The following is a 24,266-nucleotide window of genomic DNA, read 5'->3' as shown; positions in this document are numbered from 1 at the left end:
AGGGGGTAACCTCCAGGGGTTAAGGGGAGGTTAGGGGGTAACCTCCAGGGGTTAAGGGGAGGTTAGGGGGTAACCTCCAGGGGTTGAGAGGAGGTTAGGGGGTAACCTCCAGGGGTTAAGGGGAGGTTACGGGGTAACCTCCAGGGGTTGAGGGGAGGTTACGGGGTAACCTCCAGGGGTTGAGGGGGGGTTGGGGGGTAACCTCCAGGGGTTGAGGGGGAGTTGGGGGGTAACCTCATTCTCTTTCGTTAATGGTTGTGAAATAGTGTTAAATTACATCCTTCTCACTACATAAAACACTGGACAGGCTTTCAGTCAGTGGGCCCTCCAGTAGGGCAAAGGTTGACTGGAGTTCTGGAGGTTAGGAGGGCAAGCCAAGGCTTTTAAGCCCAGAGTGGACTGGAGGTCAGGGGGGTAACCCAAGTACTATGAGCCCAGGGTTGGATGGAGGTTATGAGGGTAACACGACCCTCACAGGGCTGATGCAAGCAGCCAGGAAGGTCCCGCTGAAGCCAAGACCATAAAACCTCCATTAAATCGCATTCAATTAAGACCACTCTAACCCCGCTGAGACACACACACCCTCTCCCTGCTGGGTTCAAAAACAACGCTCAATCATATAGAGCTCCCCTTCCACTTACAGCCGAGATGTGTGTACTTCTCATATGATCAACTACCAGAAATAGCCCTCTACAATACCACAACATGACTCTGCAGATGTATGTGGTTGAAACTAATGTGGGGTTTTTTTTAGATAGAGTATCTTCCCGAAGGCGGACACTGCTGTAGGTCCCGGGGTTTTTATGGAGCTCTTGTAACAGGAGTGAATGTATGGAGTGATACGGTTGTGAAAGACTGGAGGGGTGAGAAGGAGTAGCATTACATTACCCATAAAGCCCGGAGGGATATGTGTATAGCATGGAGAACAACCTTAAACAGCACACACTGAGTTAAATGAGAGGCCGGAAAGATCACACACACACACACACGGTTCCTCACCAGTAAGCATGTTCTGACGGTCCTGATTTTGTTGAGTTCCAGCAGCAATCTCTGAGCTTTCTCATGGTTCCCACAGTACTCATCATAGATCTGAAAACCACTCCTCTGGAGAGAGAAAGAGAGAGAGAGACAAAGACAGAGAGAGAGAGAGAGAGAGAGAGAGAGAGAGAGAGAGAGAGAGAGAGAGAGAGAAGAAAAAAAAGACAGACAGAGAAAGGGAGTGAGAGAGAGGACATGTTGCCCTATCCTGTCATCTATCTTGAAGCCACATGTATGCGTCGTGACAAACCCCTCTTCCCATGACTTCACATGCTCGTAACACCCCAGTCATTCTCTCTGAGGGATACTGCACAGAGACATGGCCTATAAATCATCATTACTACCGAACAGCACAGTCTACACCTACTCAGATCAAACCTCGATGGGTTCTCATACTAAACCAAAATGAATGGAGGGCCACATCCTAACTTCTTATCAATGCGCATAAATAGATGCCCTATGGCAGCGGTACTCTTACACTACGAGGTCCAGAGCCTGCTGGTTTTCTGTTCTACCTGATAATTCATTGCAAACAAGTAAATCAGTCCTTGATTAGAGGGGAACGATGAAAACATACAGTGGAACTGGCTTCAAGGTCCTGAGTTGAGTTTGAGGCCCCATTGGCATCCTATTGCCTAAATAATCTTCAGATCGACGGCATAAATCAGACTAGAGGTCTTCACGGATCCACCTGTACCCGAATGCCTGAGACCCGGTCCGGGGACCGAGCGGGTCGGGATCCAGAATTCACAATTGTCACTGGTCTCAGGTATGTGTAATTTTAACTGACTTATCACGAAGGGCTCGTACGGATCTGAACGTGACCGCTGCACCGCTATCACTCCTGCTACCGCTCCTGCTTCTCACCAGAGTGGAGCGTGTAGCTTGTTGTTGACCAATCATAAGTCATCAAAGTGGCAGGAGGCTACAGTCATAGAGCCTTTCTCTGTGTGGAGCAAAAGTTAGGAGATATCTAAAAAAATCTAAATGGAAGATGAAATTAAAATGAAAGAATTAAAAAGTTAAAAGGAGAAGGATAGGTTACAACGACCAGGAGCGAACAGGTGGGGCTGCTACTTAACATGCTGAATGAATGGAATGGAGAAAGCACACGCACTGCAGCCTCAGTTAGCCTAGCTAGCTAACGTTGGCTAGCTTAACTAGCTTCTGCAGGTTTGATGCAGTCAAGGCAGGTATGATGCAATCATGTTTGATGATAAACAACCTAACTATGACAGCTATTAGTCGACTAAAGCGCGAGTCGGCTTGGTTCCCCAGGCGCCAATGACGTGGATGTCGATAAAGGGAGCCCTCCGCACCCCTCTGATCCAGATGTTAAGTGCGGAAGAAACATTTCAGTCGTACAACTGACTAGGTATCCCTCTTTCCCTTTCCCCTTGATTGCTGTCTCTTGTCTCTCCCTCCCTCCTCCCTGCTCACCCTGTGACTAGCTCACAGCAAGGCCCCTCCCCGCCTGCTAGAGCGGCACCTCTCTCCCTCCATCAGCTCCGGTTAGTAAAAGTAGCTTAAAAAATATATCTTTTCTGCTGCTTCCCTCACCCAGATCGGACCCGGGTCTAGATCCAACCAGGTCTATATGGAACGGGTCTAGTTATCTTTGGGTCCATTCGGAAGGGGTCTCTATATAAAGAAAAAAATTGATGCATATCGGGTCCGGGTCAGAAAGCCCCAGGTCCATTTCAGAACGGGTCCAACTTTTTGGACTCGTGAAGACCTCTTGTGCAGACCTCAAGAAAGGATTCGACCAATGGTGAGGATAGAACCAGCTTTGACAAGCAGGTTGTTAAGACCATGTTGAAATCAAAAACTGTTTTTCATAACTTATTCCATATTGGAACAATTAGAGCTGAGATTCTACTATGAGAACCCACTCCCACTCAGATCCCACCAGGGTTTTCCCCTCAGCTGAAGTAGAGAGAGATTTCACAATTCCTCTCTTTCTAGGAACTCTGTCTTACAGCAAAATACCTCAATCACTGAGGAGAAGGAAAGTGAGTGAGAGAGACAGAGAGAATTTGTCTGGGGCTCGAAGGGGGAGAGAAGTCACCGAACAATGGACAAGGTTTCTTTGAAATAGGTGTAATAAGCTCCAGAGAGAGAACAGACCACAGTAGCCTCCCTGCTGGGTAGTCTGACACAAGATCATCAGCCATGGTCATGTGAGCGACCACAGAGTCATGCAGGTTAGACTCTAAATGACTGGACTTTCACAAAACAGCCATGACGATGATATCTAAAGACCATTGCTTATACCATTGATACCACATGGGTTGAGTCTGTAATGGCACCCTATTCCCTATATAGAGAGTAGACCCAGAGAGCTCTGGTTAAAAGTGGTGCACTATATAGGGAACAGGGTGCCATTTGGAAGGTACACAAGGTCATAGGGGTGGCAGGTAGCCTAGCATTGGGCCAGTAACCGAAAGATGGCTGGTTCGAATCCCCAAGCCGACAACGTGAAAAAAATGTGCCGATGTGCCATTGAGCAAGGCGATCAACCCTAATTGCTCCTGTAAGTCGCTCTAATTGAATTAAATGTAAAACAAATACATATTTACAGTTGAAGTTGGAAGTTTACATACACCTTAGCCAAATACATTTAAACTCAGTTTTTCACAATACCTGACATTTAATCCAAGTACAAATTCCCTATTTTAGGTCCGTTAGGATCACCACTTTATTTTAGGAATGTGAAATGTCAGAATAATAGTCGAGAGAATGATTTATTTCAGCTTTTATTTCTATCATCACATTCCCAATGGGTCAGAGGTTTATATACACTCAATTAGTGTTTGGTAGCATTGCCTTTAAATTGTTTAACTTGGGTCAAACGTTTTGGGTAGCCTTCCACAAGCTTCCCACAATAAGTTGGGTGAATTTTGTCCCATTCCTCTTGACAGAGCTGGTGTAACTGAGTCAGGTTTGTAGGTCTCCTTGCTCGAACAAGCTTTTTCAATTCTGCCCACAAATTTTCTATAGGATTGAGGTCAGGGCTTTGTGATGGCAACTCCAATACCTTGACTTTGTTGTCCTTAAGCCATTTTGCCTCAACTTTGGAAGTATGCTTGGGGTCATTGTCAATTTGGAAGACCCATTTGCGACCAAGCTTTAACTTATATATCCACATAATATATCCACATAATTTCCTCTCTCAAGATGCCATCTAGTTTGTGAAGTGCACCAGTCCTTCCTGCAGCAAAGCACCCCCACAACATGATGCTGCCACCCCCGTGCTTCATGGTTGGGATGGTGTTCTTCGGCTTGCAAGCCTCCCACTTTCTCCTCCAAACATAACAATGGTCATTATGGCCAAACAGTTCTATTTTTGTTTCATCAGACCAGAGGACATTTCTCCAAAAAGTATAATCTTTGTCCCCATGTACAGTATGGTGGTTGTATGGTGGTTTTGGAGCAGTGGCTTCTTCCTTGCTGAGCGGCATTTCAGGCTATGTCTATATAGGACTTGTTTTACTGTGGATATAGATACTTTTGTACAGGTTTCCTCCAGTATCTTCACAAGGTCCTTTGCTGTTGTTCTGGGATTGATTTGCACTTTTCGCACCAAAGTACATTCATCTCTAGGAGCGGTATGACGGCTGCGTGGTCCCATGGTGTTTATACTTGCGTACTATTGTTTGTACAGATGAATGTGGTACCTTCAGGCGTTAGGAAATTGCTCTCAAGGATGAACCAGACTTGTGGAGGTCTACAATTATTTTTCTGAGGCTGATTTATTTTGATTTTCCCATGATGTCAAGCAAAGAGGCACTGAGTTTGAAGGTAGGCCTTGAAATACATCCGCAGGTACACCTCCAATTGACTCAAATTATGTAAATTAGCCTATCAGAAGCTTCTAAAGCCATGACATAATTTTCTGGAATTTTCCAAGCTGTTTAAAGGCACAGTCAACTTAGTGTATGTAAACTTCTGACCCACAGGAATTGTGATACAGTGAATTATAAGTGAAATAATCTGCCTGTAAACAATTGTTGGAAAAATGACTTGTGTCATGCACAAAGTAGATGTCCTAACCGACTTGCCCGAAACTATTGTTTGTTAACAAGAAATTTGTGGAGTAGTTGAAAAACAAGTTAATGACTCCAACCTAAGTGTATGTAAACTTCAGACTTCAACTGTAAATAAATGCAAAAACAGTTTGTCACCTGTTAAAACCCATCCCTGTCATGGTGTCACTTTGAGGAGAACTAGCTTTGAAGAAGACCTGTTACAGGTCCTTTGTAGAATATAGTAAACCACTGAGGAGAGGGTCAACATTCAGACATCTACTCTAGATTTACGGCCTACAGAAACCTAAGATCATATAGTGGTCCATATCCCAGCTCAGCTCAGCATCAAAGAGCTAGGATAAATCTAATCTACGACAGAGGGGCTACATCAGAGCAGTATACGGCCTGCACAGGAGATAGTCTTGTTGAATCTCATCTTATCTTCCTCTCTGGCCTGTACTAACACAGAGAGATTAGCCTACGCTGAAACAATGGGTAATAGGTGCAGTATGTCCCAACTTTTCCCTATGGGCCCTGGTCACCAGTAGTGCACTAGAAAAGAAATAGGATGTCATTTGGGACGCAGGCAGAGAGATTAGCCGACTCGGAGAGAATGGGCCTGGTTAAGACGGGGTTTGAAACTCCTTTGCGTCAACCAGAATAGCTGCCTGCACCCAAGGAACTCTCTAACTTGTTCGAGCTGCGACTCATCTAAAGCACTTTCAATTGTACTGTGATTTTAAAAAAAGACTGATCAACAACATTTCTGAGCTCATCTTAAGCGGCCTCCCAGATGGAATCAGACACAACCCACCGTTCGAGAATCACTGCTCTAGTCAGTGTGAGTACTGTGAGCTGCTGTGGGTAGTGATACAAAAAAAAATAATCATACTTTTGTGGTTAGAAAGCACTATTCGGTCTTCATTCCTAGCATGGATTGACAAGAGCGATACGGAGGCCTGCGAGACTCACAAAGTGCAGGAAGCAGCGGCCCACTTCGTGGTGAGCGTGGGGGTCTGGCTGCAGCAGCTCTTCTACCATGGACAGGAAGTTACGGTGCACAGACAGGATTTCCTCCAGGTTAGAGAACAGCACCTAGAGGGGGACATAATACACTGTAACACCAGGGGACAGAACACTAACATCTGGAGGGGGCACAAATTAAAAAACATTGACAAAACGTAACCATGGAAACGTTAGGACATGAAACCCTAGCCAAGCAAGGACAAGGAGTGTGTCCAAACAGGTCAACACATACAGTATCCTTTGATCAGTATCCTGCCTTCGTGATCAGCTATCTGCTCATGAACCTGGTAGGCAAGATATTTGGACCATAAAGACACACTCTTTTCAGTCCACTCGTCGTGAGGGAAGACGATTAGGGGAAAATACAACGGTTTAAATATTTTGGGGCACGACAGATGAGAGAGAAAGAGAGTGAGAGAGAACGAGCGCATTTTGCCTGGGGCTCGGAGGGAGACAGAAGTCACAGAACAACGGATGAGGTTTCTTTGAAATAGTCCCAGACTTGACTTCATCTTATAATTCTAGAGTTGAGAGAGGAAATTAGCATTTGTGAAAACACTGGAAAGGGAGACAATTGTTCATGGAGAGACATTTTATATGCTCTGTCATATGGAACGCTGTACTTAGCCTTTATGTGGGATTGTGTTATTTTGTGCTTTCATGTAATTTATGTGGCAATGCTTAAGCACAAAATAATGGTCTGATTGTGGATGGGGAGGGGGGCCTATAGTGCCTGTGGTGGACTGCCCTTAACTTAAGGGGGAAGAGGACTATGCACTCTGTGGGTGCGACAGTATACACCACCCAAGAGACCGAAATTGAAAACCTGTAACTGACATGATTCTTACATCAAGCAGTATATGGAATCATATCTGTATCCGTTCTGTATCTTCTCCACTCTGGAGTGTTCCAGTACAGTAAGGTTCTATGGCAAATTGGAGCGGGACAGCTGTTAGTTAGCAACAACCAAGACATTCTAGAACCCTGACCTCCGTCTGACCTTGTTCCCCCAGACTCCACCCCTGCCCCCCAGTGTTCTCACAGCGTGTTCCAAAACACAGGACACAGGAACACGTAGGCCGCTCCTACGCCAATGCATGTTTAACTTCCAGAATATGCAAAGCCCACAGAGTGGAGTATGACCTTAAATAGCATTATATTCTCTATATAGTGCACTTTGAGTTGCAAAGGGAGGGTAAGTGTTCTAAATTCATTACAGTACCAGAATGTTGGTATCTCATGCAATCTATCACAGGACATCAAGTGGCCCTATTGGGTATTTCATATTATCACAGGTGTCTGTGACGTCCTTCTGTGTGGCCTAATCGTATCTAAAATATATGAAATAAAAGCAAAAATGTGAAGGACAAAGCTGTAAAACATGATCCTAAACATAAACCGTCAACATAGTGAATACCATTGGTGTTTAATATGAGGGTTTCAGCATGAAATATCCTTTATATTTCTTTACACACTTATTTATTTGATGTAAATATGTTTCTGTTGACAATGTTTTGGCGTCACACTGGTGGCAGTTGTGAACACAGTCAATAGTTGGAAGAGTTGCAGAGTTAACTGAAAATAATGCCAGTGTTGATTAGATGCTGTTTTCATGAATTAGGCTATTTTCTCTTGAACCATATGTCCTATCTACTAGAAACTCATAGACAATATGGAGGCAGATATAATAAATGAATACTATATATTACTCTTTTTTTAAATGATGTATTCAAAAATAAATTACCAAAGTTAAAACAGATTACCATAGATTATCTGTTAATTAACAAAATGACTGAAGATTCCGGTAACTTTGGTATACTACCGGTAGCTTTGCAACCCTAAGAGCACTACTTTTGACCAGAGCCCTGCACCCATATAGGCTCTGGTCAAAAGTAGTGCACGGTAGGGAATAGGATGCCATTTGGGACACATACAGATAGACAAGGACCATCCCAACAGCGACGCATCCTTTATTGTCCCACTCCCTCACGCAGCCGGAATCATTTATACAAATAGATTACATTTACAGCTGCTTCCTGTATATGCCTGGGCCTTAGTAGCTTTTTTTTTTTCCTCATTCAGAAGAAACGTCTATTTTGGGTTGAAAGAGTCCCTCAAACAAGAGACGTTGAGTTTTATTTGGATTCCGGCTGTAATTTCCGGCCTTTTATTGGATAACGTTATGAAAACAAGGTTTATACTCAGCCACACAGCTAAAAGGACTCATTCTTCTGACATTCCACTCACATTTCTACACAGATCTTGATTACACAGTCATTAAGTAACTACTAGATTAAGTCATTATGATGTAATCACCAGGCTAAACTAATAAAGACTCACCTTAACGGTTTCCTCTGTGACGTTCTTGTCGATCTTCGTGGCTGCATACTGGTTGAGGCGGTGGAGAAACACCTGGGTAGAAGAGAAAAAGAAAATATTATTTTTAACTCCCTCCAAGATTAGATTACATTTGGCGCGTGATGGTTTCTTCTTAGAGCTGCCAGTTTAACATCGCACGGTCGCGTCCCAAATGGCACCCTATTCCCTATATAGTGCACTACTTTTGACCAGGGTCCATGTGGGAATAGGGTGTCATTTGGGACACAGGCCAAGGTAGAGAACAGAGTCCCCTTCCCTTCTTGTACTGCTTACAGCTGCAACACTCTGCAGTGTGCCAGTGCAAGTTGCTAACCATCAGAATGGTCACCTGATCTATGTGAAAGCTGATCTTCGCTCTGGAGTTAAAAAAAACCCGCCTGGGCTCACTTCATAAATGCAGTGCATGAACTTTCAAAGGAGGTCACAATCATGATCGCTGGGGGAGGAGGTGGGGAGGTGGGGAGGAGGTAGGGACGGCTATTCAGTGTGAATTGTGATGGATGAGAATGGTTAGGGTTCTGACTTTCTCCAGTTCGCTTAGGATCCTGGTTCCGAAAGCATTTTCATGCAACGGGTACCAGGCAACTTTAAAGCTTTGGGACGTTTTTTAGGCCCACCAAATGAATTAAAACTATTTCTCAAGCCAGAACCAAGTCTTAAATCACAACCAAGGAAGACTTTGGCATTTGGGAAACACTGCCTGCCTTGGGCTGTAGGCTACACTTCAAGTAGAAGGAGACAGACATATAACTACAACAACTCACAAGAAAAGGAAAAAGACAGCCAGTAGGAAAAAACAGATTTCTGCCTTCTGTTAAGAGAGGATGTGTTCCAAATGACACCCTATTCCCCTATGGGCCCTGGTAAAAACGAGTGCACTATAAAGCGAACAGGGTGCCGTTTGGGATGATTCCATAAGTGTTGAAAACCCAACACATCAACGATATGGCACACTCAATTAGAGTGATGATAATGTCCTCAAATCACGTCACGAATGCCGGGCGAGCGATGATGAAAGTAAATCCTAGCAAATCATATCTCAAAGAGAAATCTCTTAGTTCAAAAGAAAGGCACAGGCTTTTCATACTCTCCAGTCTTAACTCCACCCAACGCCATTGTGCGCTCACACATTAAGAATGACTCACGTTTCTCATTCCGCGAGCGCTCATATTGTGCTGTCAAATATGAGTAACTGAGCTCAGCAAGAGGCGAGAAACTTTCCCTGCCATTACATCAGCTGTACAGACATCCATTCCATGTTCCACCATGTGGCCTCTGCTTTAACAATATTCTGCCACATATTCCCTGAAAGTCGACTCAAGACACTTTACTGGTAATCAGGACAATGTCATGATGTGTCAAGCCTTCCAAAAACACCTCCATGGGGTATACACTAGTTGCCTGGTTAAAATAACAGACCATGTGGGTCTGTGTGTCAGCCAGGCAAATGGACTAGAGGTTCCATAAACAAAGGAGTGATGATCCTGCTTGTGAGTGCAGTGAGTGAGGGGGGTCTAAGGGGAGAAAGTGAGGGGGGGTCAGCGTACAGCCTGCCCTCTGCAGTGACACGTTGACAGGACAGAGGAGGCTGTGTCGGAGAGATGATCCTGCAGTCAGGAGACCCAGGCAGTGTCCCACATGACAACCTATTCCCGTTATAGTGCACTACTTTTGACCAGAGCCCTAGGGAATAGGGTGACCTGTTCACTGTGATTATTATTATTTGCCCCTTCTGGTCATTTATGACCATTTGCACATCTTGGCCATGTTCTGTAAAATCTCCACCCGGCACAGCCACCCCTCATAGCCTCGTTCCCCTCTAGGTTTCTTCCTAGGTTTTGGCCTTTCTAGGGGAGTTTTTCCTAGCCACCGTGCTTCTACACCTGCATTGCTTGCTGTTTGGGGTTTTAGGCTGGGTTTCTGTACAGCATGCAGGGTTAGGTCTAGGAGGAAAGGTCAGGAGGAGATACAGACAACAGGACACGACCCCCCTTTAATTTACTAAAAACTACAACATCCAAAGCAACAACACAGGGAATAGGGTGCCATTTGGGATACAAGCCATATTCTCACACTTAAAGACTGGCAGGTAAAGATACCATGTCCATGAGTCTAGCATGCAGTCTAACTGGACAAACAGTTAGTGCTCATTAGGGTCCTGTAATGCCGTCTGTCGTTTAGAGGACCATAGACAGCCTGGACAACCTAAAAAGACCACACACACACCACACCGGGCTGCTGTACTACCTGCTGGTGGCCGTCTGTCTGACTGCAGACATTTCCGTGCGATTCTACATGTACAATTGGTTTGCACTCAGTTTGCAAATTACTGCCGGCACTCTGTTTTGAGGTGCGAAGTACTTTTGGCCGGCAAATGCTATTGGTGTGCCTGAGCCGTAAGGGACGTCCCAAATGGCACCCTATTCCCTATATAGTGCGCTACTACCCTACCCTATGGGCCCTGGTCAAAAGAAGTGCACTATATAGGGAGGGAATCGGGTGTTCATTTTGGGGGCAATCTGACTGATAAGACATAACTCATGTAAACAACTTCTGTAGACAAACTTAATGAGCATATAAAGCCAAAGCATTTCCTGTTAGAACTGCTCCAACGGAATGTTGATGACACTATCAACACAGACATGCTTTTATAGCTCCTAGTCTAGTAGGCAGATGTATGGAGTCTAGTTTGTACATAGTCCTGACAATGCACTGACGCACCACGGCAAATGTTATTCAATTCAACTGGTTTCAGTCGGCAGTAATTTGCAAACTGAGGTGGGGGGGGGGGTAACTCTGAAGGGTGGTTTCCCCGACACAGAATCTCCATTTAAAATCTTTTTTTAGTCCAGGATGACTAGACAGTGTGTTCCGGGAAACTGCCCCTGTGTGTTTTTAAGGGTCTTGGTGTCCCACCTACGAAGCAAATTATGGGAGGCACTAAGACTAGGAAGTCTTGCCACTCTTAAACAAACTAAGGGTTAAATGACATAGATTTTAAAGGCCTAGACTTTCAAACACCTCAGCAATTGAAATGGCCGAGTCGACTACGAGACAGCACAGCTCTGCTCTCAGCTCTGCTCTCTACACGAGGAAGAAAGACGAAAACTCCGTCCCAAATAACACCTTATACCCTACATAGTGCACTATTTCTGACCCGGGCTCTGGACAAAAGTAGTGCATTATGTAGGGAATAGGGTGCCATTTGAGACGCAACCTGGATAATTGAATGTGTGCTGGTGGATGGAGATGGAAAGGACTAAATAGTCAGTCTCTTTGTGGAAGCGCTCCTCCACGCTAATTACCATTCTGTAGCTGTCGTCTGGTAGACTCACTGAGGAGAGGCTGACTAGCATTAGCATCTCATTAGCAAGTATAATGTGTTTGTGTGTGTCTGTGTGTGTGTGTGTGTGGGTCTAATCTGTAGCTACACGCACGAACGTAGTCGTCGTCTACAGGCGATTGCATTCGTCTGACAGGGACAGGAGATGGAGAGATGTTTAGGTGAGAAAGCGGAGTCCATTTACATCAAGACGAGGTTCCAGGTCATCAAAGTACGACTTAAGAGACAGTCTCGGCTAATTATAAAGCCGAGATATGTTTATTTGTGAGGAAAGGTAGAACCTTTTTACATCTAAAGTGTACATCTTGTCATTAAAGTATGACAGAGAGCGTAATCGTGAAACCTTGTTACTCAGTTTTTTTGGAGAAGTCTGTAATTATAATTGATACTTTCACTTTATATTCTGTAGACGCTAGGATTAGGATTAGGATTTATACACTGCTTCTGGTGGCTTATGTAGAGAGAGAGAGAGATTGTGATGAAACACTGGCAGTACAGATGCTTATCAAACAGCCTATAACTATACAGAAGAAAACATCAAACTTGCTGAGTAGTAGACAATGCAGTTCTAAATCTGATCTCTGCAAGTTAAACAACATCCGAGTGTATCGGGGGGAAAAAACTACTTCTCTGGTTTAAAATGGCCTACGTGGCATCGATTGTCAAAAACATGTATTCTACTGTCAAAATGTACAACAAATTGTAAATAGGATAATTTCGGAATAAAGTCTGTGTCGTCCAAAACAGAGATTTGCAAGATGTTATGAATCTAGGGGACATAACAGTTTCTTGGGTTTGGGTTTATTTCAATCCTGCCCACAGCTGGCAGCACACAACCCGATCGTAATGCCCAACACATGGGTGCGGAACTGATCGTGGTATACTTGGTTTAACTTTGGATCTCCCTATGGGGCAAGTTAGGGACCATCAGTAAATTACACAGCGTACATGGGACAATATTTGTACATTTCAATAGGTCCAAATTTCAATGACTTAAAAACCTCAAACCAACTATAAATTGTGGAAATTCAAATACAAATATTGAAGTATTTAATGAGAAAACTAAAAGGTGTGCAACATGAAAATATTGTCCCATTTACATTGTGTAATTTATTGACGGTCCCTAACTAGCCCCACAGATGGGCTTTCCAAAGTTAAACCAACATTGTCACATTCGCACATCGGCAGATTGAATCCAATAAGTTGGCTTGTTTTGCTAGCTAGCCTAGGCTACTTCCAGACAAGACCTGGTTAGACTGTTTCAAGTTATCTAGAAGGGTAAGTGACTAACTGTACTGTTTTGGAAGAGTGAATGTACAAACACTGCCCATGTGCGAACACACACACACACACACACACACACACACACGACACCAACATCAAAACACGCATTTCCTAATGAGGAGGATAGAAACCGTCAGTTCCTCTTCAACAGTGTTTTTTTCCTCAGGAGGATAAAGAAGACTTGTGCTTGTCAACGAAATGGCTGCATCAGCTGCATCACTAAAGGGAACGGCCCACTGCTGCTATACCTCACTCTCAAACCAAGGTGCATGAATTGAAGGGGGGGGGGGGTTGGAATCTGATGAAGGCCACAGGCCATCATGATGGCTTTTAACAATAATCAGTTTGAACAGTTTTCCACTGTCCTCCTCGAGTTGCTGAATTTCTTCTTCAATGTAAGCTGCATCACTAACTCACAATGGACTGGGGCTTGGGTTAACCACACCAAGGGACCCTGGTTGAGCCAGCCTAGCATCACACCAGTCACAAAGGACTCAGGATCAGACGCATGCAGCCCAGTGATAGGGAACACATGTCCACATATCCTGCACTGTCTGTCTCAAACTCTCTAATCCTCGTATTCATTAGCCAATGGCCGCTCCACTCCAAGGAGACACAGTGTTCTCCAGGAGCGGATGTCTTTCTGCAGGAAACCACTGTGTCTGGGAAAGGAACCGACCTGACCGCCGACCAAAAGCATACGTTATAACGGCTCCTCTACGGGACAGATGGCACCCTATTCCCTTTATAATCTACCACTTTGTGCACTATGTAGGGAGTAAGGTGCTATATGGGACTCAGCCCATGCCTATGGTTATGTGACCGCAGTCAAGGGACTGTCAGACGGGCAGACGTTCTCAATAAATACTCAAATACCAGGATGTAAGGGGACTTCCAGAGATATTCTTTACAAGAGTCTGTCTCGAGGTTCCGTTTGAGGGAGGTTCCTTTAGTTCAATAGACCACATCTGGTTTGGTTTTTGAGCAGAATCCGTTCCTTGGGGATGCACCCCAAATGGCATCCTATTCAGTGCACTACTTTTGACCAGTGCCCAAAGACCCCTGGTCAGAAGTAGTGAACTATGTAGGGTATATGGTGTAATTTGGGACGTATAGGCCATGGGCTCCATAGATGAGCTACAATAAGGTAAAGGTGAACTAAGGAGACAAACAGGGATATGCTGTACTTTCCATGGGAAACATTCTAGAAAAGTCAGAGGCCCCGTAAAAAACTACAAAAGGATGATTAGATTTGTATCAGTACCTAATAGAGATGCTGTAATGGTAGTACTTTCTGATAGAGTGCAATATATTGTACTATCTGAACCACTAGGATATCCACAAAGACCAGAAAACACTGTTTTCAATGTAAAACATCAAACAGCTACTTTACTTTTGCACGCTCCCCCCCTCAACAGTTTTAACCTACATTGCGCTAACAGATGTTGAGGGTAGCTTTGTACTTGACTCAAACTCATTTCTGCAACATGGGAGCTTTTACATGTCTTCTTTCTAAAACTATTTGCAGCATTATTGTGTTCTGGCCTTCCTATTTAGCTCTCCATCTCTGCGTGGGAGGGAGAGTATTCCCATCCCAAAACTGACCATGTGTGCCGTTACATGGTGAAAGATGCCTCTCTTTATCCTTCATTCTCACACACACACACACACACAGACACACACACACACACACACAAAAGACAGAGTACATTAATACACTCCATACATCCTCTTATGTTCTTTGTATCCAATCAGGTAGAAAAAACACGTTCATCTCCATCATGGTCCTGTTGTCCTATCGTTACATCACATTACTGGGAAGACGCGTTGGTGTTAGGAAGCAACCTGACTAACGGATTTCAAACCTGCATCCCAAATGGCAACCTATTCCCTACGCAGGTCACTACTTTTGACCAGGGCCCATATAGAATAGTGTCCCGTTAGGGACTCCTTCCATGTGTTGTGCCAGAGTGGACCACAGTGTCCTTCTCTTCTCTGTTTCCCATAGAGACGCGGAGATAAAGATTTAACACAGGGAGTCAGCTCGCTAGTCTGTCGCCCATTCTAACCCCTAGCTCTGCTTAATAGAGGAGAGAGGAGAAGTTGAGGGGCCAGAGTTGTGTAACAGCCCATTCACACAAAGCCCTGTTGGCATTTAGTTCAGGAACTAGGCAGGTCTCAGACGGCCTGGCGCTCTTACGGTAAAGCGTTCTGTCGCCATAGAAATCACAGAACTCTGGAGCCTGGCCATTCCTTTAGCTTCCCACCCTCCCCTCTCCTTTCTCTTTGTTGCATCCCAACTAATAAAGGAACGCGGTTCGACCAGGGTCAGTTTCATAGGTCTAGGCTAAACACCAATCTTGGTCCTAGGGAGTGACAGACAGGGTGTGAAGGCTTTTGGTTCAGCCCAGCACTAAAAACAACTATTTTAAATAATAATTTAAACTGTATCAAAGCAATGCCTCTATCAGTTCTGTTCCAGGTTTGTTACTGTTCAGATGTTAGTTCAGAACTTCAACCAACGTTCTATTGGCTTAAACTGTCCATAGAGAGCTCTGTGATGGGGAAATTCTACGGCCCAGGTCACAGGTGAGGTATAGTATATCGCATTTGATGAGATGAATGGACGCTTCATTCACAGACTCTACTGTCCTGGGGAACTGGCCCTTTTGTCCTGACAGAGACCATTCACTGAGCTGCTCTTTGTTGTCCTAACTGGGCCAGTGGAAACAGCACGCACTTCCCACTTCCAGAGACAGAAACACATTACTCAGTAATTACTCAATCCATCTGCGACCGCTGAAACGTGAACACATCTAAGCCCGTCTCTTTTATCTGAGAAACAGCAGAGAGAGCTGTTGGGTATGGATAGTGTGCTGCGATAGACTGGGGGTGGTATTCAAACAGTGTCTCAGAGTTGGAGTGCTGATCTCGGACCAGGTCTTCCACTGGCGATTCATTACAGTCTAAAACGCAAAACTGATCAGCATTCCTACTCTGAGACGGTTTATGAATACAAGCCCCAGACAATTACCATGCACTGTGTATTGAAATGCTCCCTTATTAACAGACAGAGAGAAGACAAAAGGCTCCGAGGCCCAGTGGTGGAGATACAAACAACAGGCTGAGTTTGTTTGGTGCATTTTCCTACACACCAGACCTGGGTTCATATACTATTTAAAATAATTTCAAATACTCTGAGCTTGTCAGGCTTAACGGACAAATAGAATAGTCCCAATACCATAAACCCTGCCCATTTGGCACTTCGGGCAGACTAGCGCAAACACTCAAAGTACTTGAAATATTTCAAATTCCATTTGAACCCAGGTCTGCACCACACTGTCCAGTAGACTGAACCAGTGCACTGTGAAGACATGCCCCACAACGTGTCCGACCAGTTCAACCATACAAATCTGTTATTCTGGAACATAGAGGCAGAAAGTGTGTGTGTGTCTCTGTCTGTCTACTGTCCTCTTAACAAAGGAGAGCATGGTAAAGGCATGAAATCTGTGTCTGGTGGAAGAGAGAGAGGCAACAGAGCGCGCGCACACACACACCACACCACACCATTGACACAGAGACAACAGAGAGCTGGTGCAACAGACAGCAGATCAACTATCCTCACCTGCCTCTGTGTCCCAGTGCTGAGTGTATATGTGTGTGTGTGTGTGTGTGTGTGTGTGTATATACAAGCATCAGTGGAGGTTGCTTAGGGGAGGACGGCTCATAATAATGGCTGGAAAGGAGTGAATGGAATGGCACCAAACACCTGGAAGCCATGTTTGATGTATTTGATACCATTCCACAAATTCCGCTCCAGCCATTACCACTAGCCCGTCCTCCCCAATTAAAGTGCCACCAACCTCCTGTGGTGTGTATGCATGTTATTGTGTGTTTGTGTGTGTGCGAGCGAGCGTGCGTGCGTTATTGGAAGTGGGAACCGAGGCCTTGGTTTGTCTCTCCTCATGACACGCCCACTCAAGGGCCTTGGGAGCTGTGTGTATGTGTGTTTGGCGGAAGTGATGCATTCACCATGGTTCCTGTTCAGGGGATCGGACTTTACTGCTGGGGCTATTTCGGTGTTCAATCTACTATACCGAGGTTGCATGGGAATTTACACAGGCCCACACACACGGACACACGGACACACACACACACACACACAGGTACCGCCGCAGACACACACATTTCACCCTGATGCCTAACCCACCACACTTGGGTGCATCTTCAGGAGTCAACCCTTTGTAACTCTATTATTCCCTCCATGAGCCACGAGTCTAACTTTACAGGGGCCGATAACACCACCAGGACCCATCCCCAGCTTCCCGCCAGTCATCCCAGACACACACACACACACACACACACACACCGTGCTTCTCCATCCAGTGGGAATATGTACAGGAAATTCAGACTATAAATAAAGCATGGAGGAATGTTAGTGCATCTGTCTGGGGAGCCACTAGGCTCATCTGCAAGGAGGAGTGGCCCCAAATCTGCATCCCAAATCCCTAAATAGTGCACCACTTCTGACCAGAGCCCCATAACAAGTAGTGCCCTATAGAGAGAATAGGGGGCGATTTGGGACCAGTTGTCCTCTGGTTTTTATTAATAACACAGAGCAGCAGGTCTTTTTATATGATCTTCTTTTATTGGGCAGAGAGAGAAAGAAAGGCTTGCCTGTCTCGGTGTACTTAATAACCCTTCATTAAAACAAATCACCCTGTCTGGGCGTGCTGCGCGGCTGTACGGCTGACAGACTAGTAAAGTTACAGTAAGACACCACAAGAATATTATAAAACCTCAGACTAACTTTGGGAAAACGCTCTTTAACACAGACACGTTTGACTCACATACTGTAGTAGCCTTGCTGTACAGCAATATGGACTAACTTAGGTTTGGTCTGCGGCAGCCTAAAGTACACCATAGCCTACAGAACCAAATAAAAAAAGACATTTCAACACGTTAATGTGCATCTTTGTTTGCGTCTCAGGGGGTCAAAATTGTGCACTATATAGGGAAACAGGTGTCCTTTGGAAGGCACACTGATTTCTATTGAAACGGATGTCCTTTGGAAGGCACACTGATTTCTATTTAAACGGGTGTCCTTTGGAAGGCACACTGATTTCTATTTAAACGGGTGTCCTTTGGAAGGCACACTGATTTCTATTTAAACGGGTGTCCTTTGGAAGGCACACTGATTTCTATTTAAACGGGTGTCCTTTGGAAGGCACACTGATTTCTATTTAAACGGGTGTCCTTTGGAAGGCACACTGATATCTATTTAAACGGGTGTCCTTTGGAAGGCACACTGATTTCTATTTAAACGGGTGTCCTTTGGAAGGCACACTGATTTCTATTTAAACAGGTGTCCTTTGGAAGGCACACTGATTTCTATTTAAACGGGTGTCCTTTGGAAGGCACACTGATTTCTATTTAAACAGGTGTCCTTTGGAAGGCACACTGATTTCTATTTAAACGGTGTCCTTTGGAAGGCACACTGATTTCTATTTAAACGGGTGTCCTTTGGAAGGCACACTTTGATTTCTAATTAAGGGCTAATTAGGTAAATACCAATCTCTTTATATCTTTTTTTTCCCACGTGGCTTGAGGATACACCTTTTGGCTTGTCAGTGAGGTTATTCAGTAGCTCTTGGAAATGAGAGACTGGAATAATGTTTCCATTGATAACTATGAAATAGATTACATTTTTAGCACCAATTAAGATTTGACTCAAGAAAATACCTAATTGATTCAAAGCTACAAACATTGGTGATGAAACTAAGGCTAAGATGTATGGCATAGAGTGACTACAGTCATCCAAGTAAAACGAAGGCCCAACACAGTGCCTTCATCAAGTATTCACACACCTTGACTTTTTACACATTTGTTGTCATTTTTTGTTAACGATCTACACAAAATACTCTGTAATGTCAAAAATTCTAACATTTGCAAAAAGCTTCATGAGGTAGTCACCTGGAATGCATTTCAGTTAACAGGAGTGCCTTGTTAAAGGTTCATTTGTCAAATATATTTCCTTCTTAATGTGTTTGCGCCAATCAGTTGTGCTGTGACAAGGTAGGGGGTATACAGAAGATGGTATTTTACCAAATAATAGGACTAAGTCCATATTATGTCAAGAACAGCTCAAATAAGCAAAGCGAAACGACAGTCCATCATTACTTTAAGACATGAAGGTCAGTAATCTAGATTTCAAGAACTTTGTAAGTTTCTTCAAGTGCAGTCACAAAAACCATCAAGCACTATGATGAAACTGGCTCTCATGAGGACCGCCACGGGAATGGAAGAACCAGAGTTACCTCTGCTGCAGAGGATAAGTTCTTTAGAGTTACCATCCTTAGAAATTGCAGCCCAAATAAATGCTTGACGGAGTTCAAGTAACAGACACATCTCAACATCAACTGTTCAGAGGAGACTGCGTGAATCAGGCCTTCATAGTCTTAATTGCTGCAAAGAAACCACTACTAATAAGAAGAGATTTGTTTGGGCCAAGAAACACGATTAGACTGGTGAAAATTTGTCCTTTGGTCTGGAGTCCAAATTACTTTGTTTTTTTGGTTCCAACCGCCGTGTCTTTGTGTGACGCGTGTGGATGAACATGTGTATTTCCTACCATAAAGCATGGAGGAGCATGTGTTATTGTGTGGAGGTACTGTGCTGGTGACACTGTCTGTGATTTATTTAGAATTCACGGCACACTTAACCAGCATGGCTACCACAGCATTCTGCAGCGGTATGTCATCCCATCTGGTTTGGACTTAGTGGGACTATCATTTGTTTTTCAACAGGACAATGACCCAACACACCTCCAGGCTGTGTAAGGGCTATTTGACCCAGAAGGAGAGTGATGGAGTGCTGCATCAGATGGCCTGGCCTCCACAATCCCCCGATCTCAACCAAATGGAGATGGTTTGGAATGATTCAGACCGCAAAGTGAAGGAAAAGCAGGCAACAAGTGCTCAGCATATGTGGAAACTCCTTCAAGACTGTTGGAAATGCATTCCAGGTGAAGCTGGTTGAGAGAATGCCAAGAGTGTGCAAAGCTGTCATCAAGGCAAAGGGTGGCTACTTTGAATTATCTCAAATATAAAATATATTTTGATTTGTTTAACATTTTTTGGTTACTACATGATTCACTATGTGTTATTTCAAAGTTTTGATGTCTTCACTATTATTCTACAATGTAGAAAATACTAAAAATAAAGAAAAACCCTTGAATGAGTAGGTGTTCTAAAACTTTTGACCGGTAGTGTGTATGTATGTATAATATATAAAATATATACAAATCCAGAAAATCACATTGTATGATTTTTCAGTAATTAATTAGCATTTTAGTGCATGACATAAGTATTTGATACATCAGAAAAGCAGAACTTAATATTTGGTACAGAAACCTTTGTTTGCAATTACAGAGATCATATGTTTCCTGTAGTTCTTGACCAGGTTTGCACACACTGCAGCTGGGATTTTGGCCCAGTCCTCCATACAGAAGAGGCAAATGTGGCCAGGGCAATCAATTGCAGTGTCCATACTGTAAGACAGCTCTACAGGGAGACAGGACGGACAGCTGATAGTTCTCGGAGTGGCAGACCACGTGTAACAACACCTTCACAGTATCGGTACATCCGAACATCACACCTGCGGGACAGGTACAGGATGGCAACAACAACTACCCGAGTTACACCAGGAACGCACAATCCCTTCATCAGTGCTCAGACTGTCCACAATAGGCTGAGTAGGCTGGACCGAGGGCCTGTAGGCCTGTTGTAAGGCAGGTCCTCACCAGACATCACCGGCAACAGCGTTGCCTATGGGCACAAACCCACCGTCGCTGGACCAGACAGGACTAGCAAAAAGTGCTCTTCACTGACATGTCAGGTTTTTTTCTCACCAGGGGTGATGGTCGGATTTGCGTTTATTGTTGAAGGAATGAGCGTTACACCGAAGCCTGTACTCCGGAGCGGGATCGATTTGGATGTGGAGGGTCCGTCATGGTCTGGGGCGTTACAGCATCATCGGACTGAGCTTGTTCTCATTGCAGGCAATCTAAATGCTGTGCGTTACAGGGAAGATATCCTCATCCCTCATGTGGTACCCTTCCTGCAGGCTCATCCTGACATGACCCTCCAGCATGACAATGCCACCAGCCAGACTGCTTGTTCTGTGCGTGATGGGACCTGGGACCTGTTGGATCGGAGGGTGAGGGCTAGGGCCATTCCCCCCAGAAATATCCAGGAACTTGCAGGTGCCTTGGTGGAAGAGCGGGGTAACATCTCACAGCAAGAACTGGCAAATCTGGTGCAGTCCATGAGGATGAGATACACTGCAGTACTTAATGCAGCTGGTGGCCACACCAGATACTGACTGTTACTTTTGATTTTGACCCCCCCTTTGTTCAGGGACACATTATTCAATTTCTGTTAGTCACATGTCTGTGGAACTTGTTCGGTTTATGTCTCAGTTGTTGAATCTTATGTTCATTAATATATTAACATGTTAAGTTAGCTGAAAATAAACACAGTTGACAGTGAGAGAACGTTTAGATTTGGACTTGTGTTTTAGGTTGTTGTTCTGCTGAAAGGTGAATTCATCTCCCAGTGCCTGGTGGAAAGCAGACTGAACCAGGTTTTCCTCTAGGAGTTTGCCTGTGCTTAGCTCCAGTTTGTTTATTTTGTATCCTGAAGAACTCTCCAGTCCTTACAAGCATACCTATGACATGATGCAGAAACAACTATGCTTGAACATATGGAGAGAGGTACTCAGTAATGTGTTGCATTGGATTTGCCCCAAACATAACACTTGGTATTCAGGACAAAAAATGTATTGCTTTGCCATATTCTTTGCAGTACTACTTCAGTGTCTTGCAAACAGGATGCATGTTTTGAAATATTTTTATCCTGTACAGGCTTCCTTCTTTTCACTCTGTCAATTAGGTTACTATTGTGGAGTAACTACAATGGTGTTGATCCATCCTCTAATTGGCCTCATGGTGAAAACCCTGAGTGGTTTCCTTCCTCTCCGGCAACTTTAAAGAAAAATATATTTCACCTTTATTTAACCAGGGAGGCCAGTTGAGAACAAGTTCTCATTTACAACTGCGACCTGGCCAAGATAAAGCAAAGTGGTGTGACACAAACAACAACACAAACATGGAATAAACAAACGTACAGTCAATAACACAATCGAAAAATCTATATACAGTGTGTGCAAATGGAGTACGGAGGTAAGGCAATAAATAGGCCAGTGTAGCGAAGTAATGACAATTTAGCAAGTTAACACTGGAGTGATAGATGTGCAGATGATGATGTGCAAGTAGAAATACTGGAAATACTGGTGAGCAAAAGAGCATAAAAGTAAATTAAACAATATGGGGATGAGGTAGGTAGTTGGATGGGCTATTTACAGATGGGCTGTGTTCAGCTGCAGTGATGGGTAAGCTGCACAGATAGTTGATGCTTGAAGTTAGTGAGGGAGATATAAGTCTCCAACTTCAGTGATTTTTGCAATTTGTTCCAATCATTGGCAGCAGAGAACTGGAAGGAAAGGCGGCCAACGGAGGTGTTGGCTTTGGGGTGGACCAGTGAGATATACCTGCTGGAGCACGTGCTACGGGTGGGTGTTGTTATGGTGACCAGTGAGCTGAGATAAGGCGGACACTTTACCTAGCAGAGACTTATAGATGACCTGGAGCCAGTGGGTTTGGCGATGAATATGTAGCGATGGCCAGCCGACGAGAGCATACAGGTCGCAGTGGTGGGTAGTATATGGGGCTTTGGTGACAAAACGGATGGCAATGTGATAGACTGCATCCAATTTGCTGAGTAGAGTGTTGGAGGCTGTTTTGTAAATGACATCGCCGAAGTCGAGGATCGGTAGGATAGTCAAGTTTACTGTTTGGCAGAGTGAGTGAAGGAGGCTTTGTTGTGAAACAGGAAGCCGATTCTAGGTTTAATTTTGGATTGGAGATGTTTAATATGAGTCTGAAAGGAGAGTTTACAGTCTAACCAGACACCTAGGTATTTGTAATTGTCCACATATTCTAAGTCAGAACCGTCCAGAGTAGTGATGCTGGACGGGTGGGTAGGTGTGGGCAGCGATCGGTTGAAGAGCATGCATTTAGTTTTACTAGCGTTTAAGAGCAGTTGGAGGCCACAGAAGGAGAGTTGTATGGCATTGAAGCTCGTTAGAAGGTTAGTTAACACCGTGTCCAAAGAAGGGCCAGAGGTATACAGAATGGTGTCGTCTGCGTAGAGGTGGATCAAGGAATGACCCGCAGCAAGAGCGACATCATTGATATATACAGAGAAAAGAGTCGGACCGAGAATTTAACCGTGTGGTACCCCCATAGAGACTGCCAGAGGTCCAGACAACAGGCTGAGCTAGGAGTTAGGAATGACTGAAGTATATTTTTTAGTGACTGGGTGTATTGATACACCACATTTGATACATCACATTTTTACTCCTGAACTTATTTAGGCTTACCATAACAAAGGGGTTGAATACTTATTGACGTTTCAGATTTTCCTTTTATATTAAATTTGTACAATTTCGAAAAACATAATTCCACTTTGACATTATAGGGTATTGTGTGTACGCCAGTGACAAAAAAAATCTAAAATGTAATAAATGTTAAATTCATGCTGTAACACAACAAATTGTGGAAACAGTTACGGGATGTGAATACTTTCTGAAGTTACTGTACACACGCCACACATACTCCACTGGTCGGTGCAATGACTAAGCAGAACTGTCAGTCTCCTCTCCAATCTCAGACAGGCAGCCTCCCAAGGATGACTGTCCCTGGCCCGGATGGTTCATTTGATGACCCTCCTGGCTCTCTAAACCCTTCAGTGGGGACAACAGGGGACAGGGACAACATGCTGCCATTCCACCCAGCAGGAGTAGAGGAGAGCTGGGACACAAGCCTTCCTCTAGTCTCTGGCTCTCTGGGACAGAACTAGACAGAGTTGGACCGAGTCAAATGGGGAAAATAATAACATCTCTGTCTTTTCTCTCCCTAGGCCCCACAGACAGACTGACTGCCAACAGGAAGAGAGAGAGAGAGAGAGAGAGAGCGAGAGAGACTGCCAACCAGAAGCTACTGGGGAGTGTCCTCCACCCCCTCACCCTCTTCCCCCTGTTCCCTCTCT

General features: G+C 44.4%; 1 protein-coding gene across 2 annotated transcripts in view; it reads right to left on the bottom strand.

The window, feature by feature from the left end:
- Nucleotides 1–24,266, bottom strand: part of LOC139367099 (phosphatidylinositol-3,4,5-trisphosphate-dependent Rac exchange factor 2) — a 203,630-nt gene that overhangs the window by 162,427 nt on the left and 16,937 nt on the right. For both annotated transcript variants that reach the window (XM_071105143.1, XM_071105142.1), the window contains exons 2-4: nucleotides 8,433–8,504; nucleotides 6,039–6,161; nucleotides 1,000–1,104 (exon numbers count right to left, since the gene is read on the bottom strand). In XM_071105143.1, coding sequence (XP_070961244.1) covers nucleotides 1,000–1,104; nucleotides 6,039–6,161; nucleotides 8,433–8,504 — 300 coding nt within the window. The remainder of the gene's footprint in view (nucleotides 1–999; nucleotides 1,105–6,038; nucleotides 6,162–8,432; nucleotides 8,505–24,266) is intronic.

This window comes from Oncorhynchus clarkii, chromosome 15 (genome assembly GCF_045791955.1).
Source record: "Oncorhynchus clarkii lewisi isolate Uvic-CL-2024 chromosome 15, UVic_Ocla_1.0, whole genome shotgun sequence".
Classification (NCBI taxonomy): Eukaryota; Metazoa; Chordata; class Actinopteri; order Salmoniformes; family Salmonidae; genus Oncorhynchus; species Oncorhynchus clarkii.
This window is presented reverse-complemented; position numbering and strand designations above follow the sequence as displayed.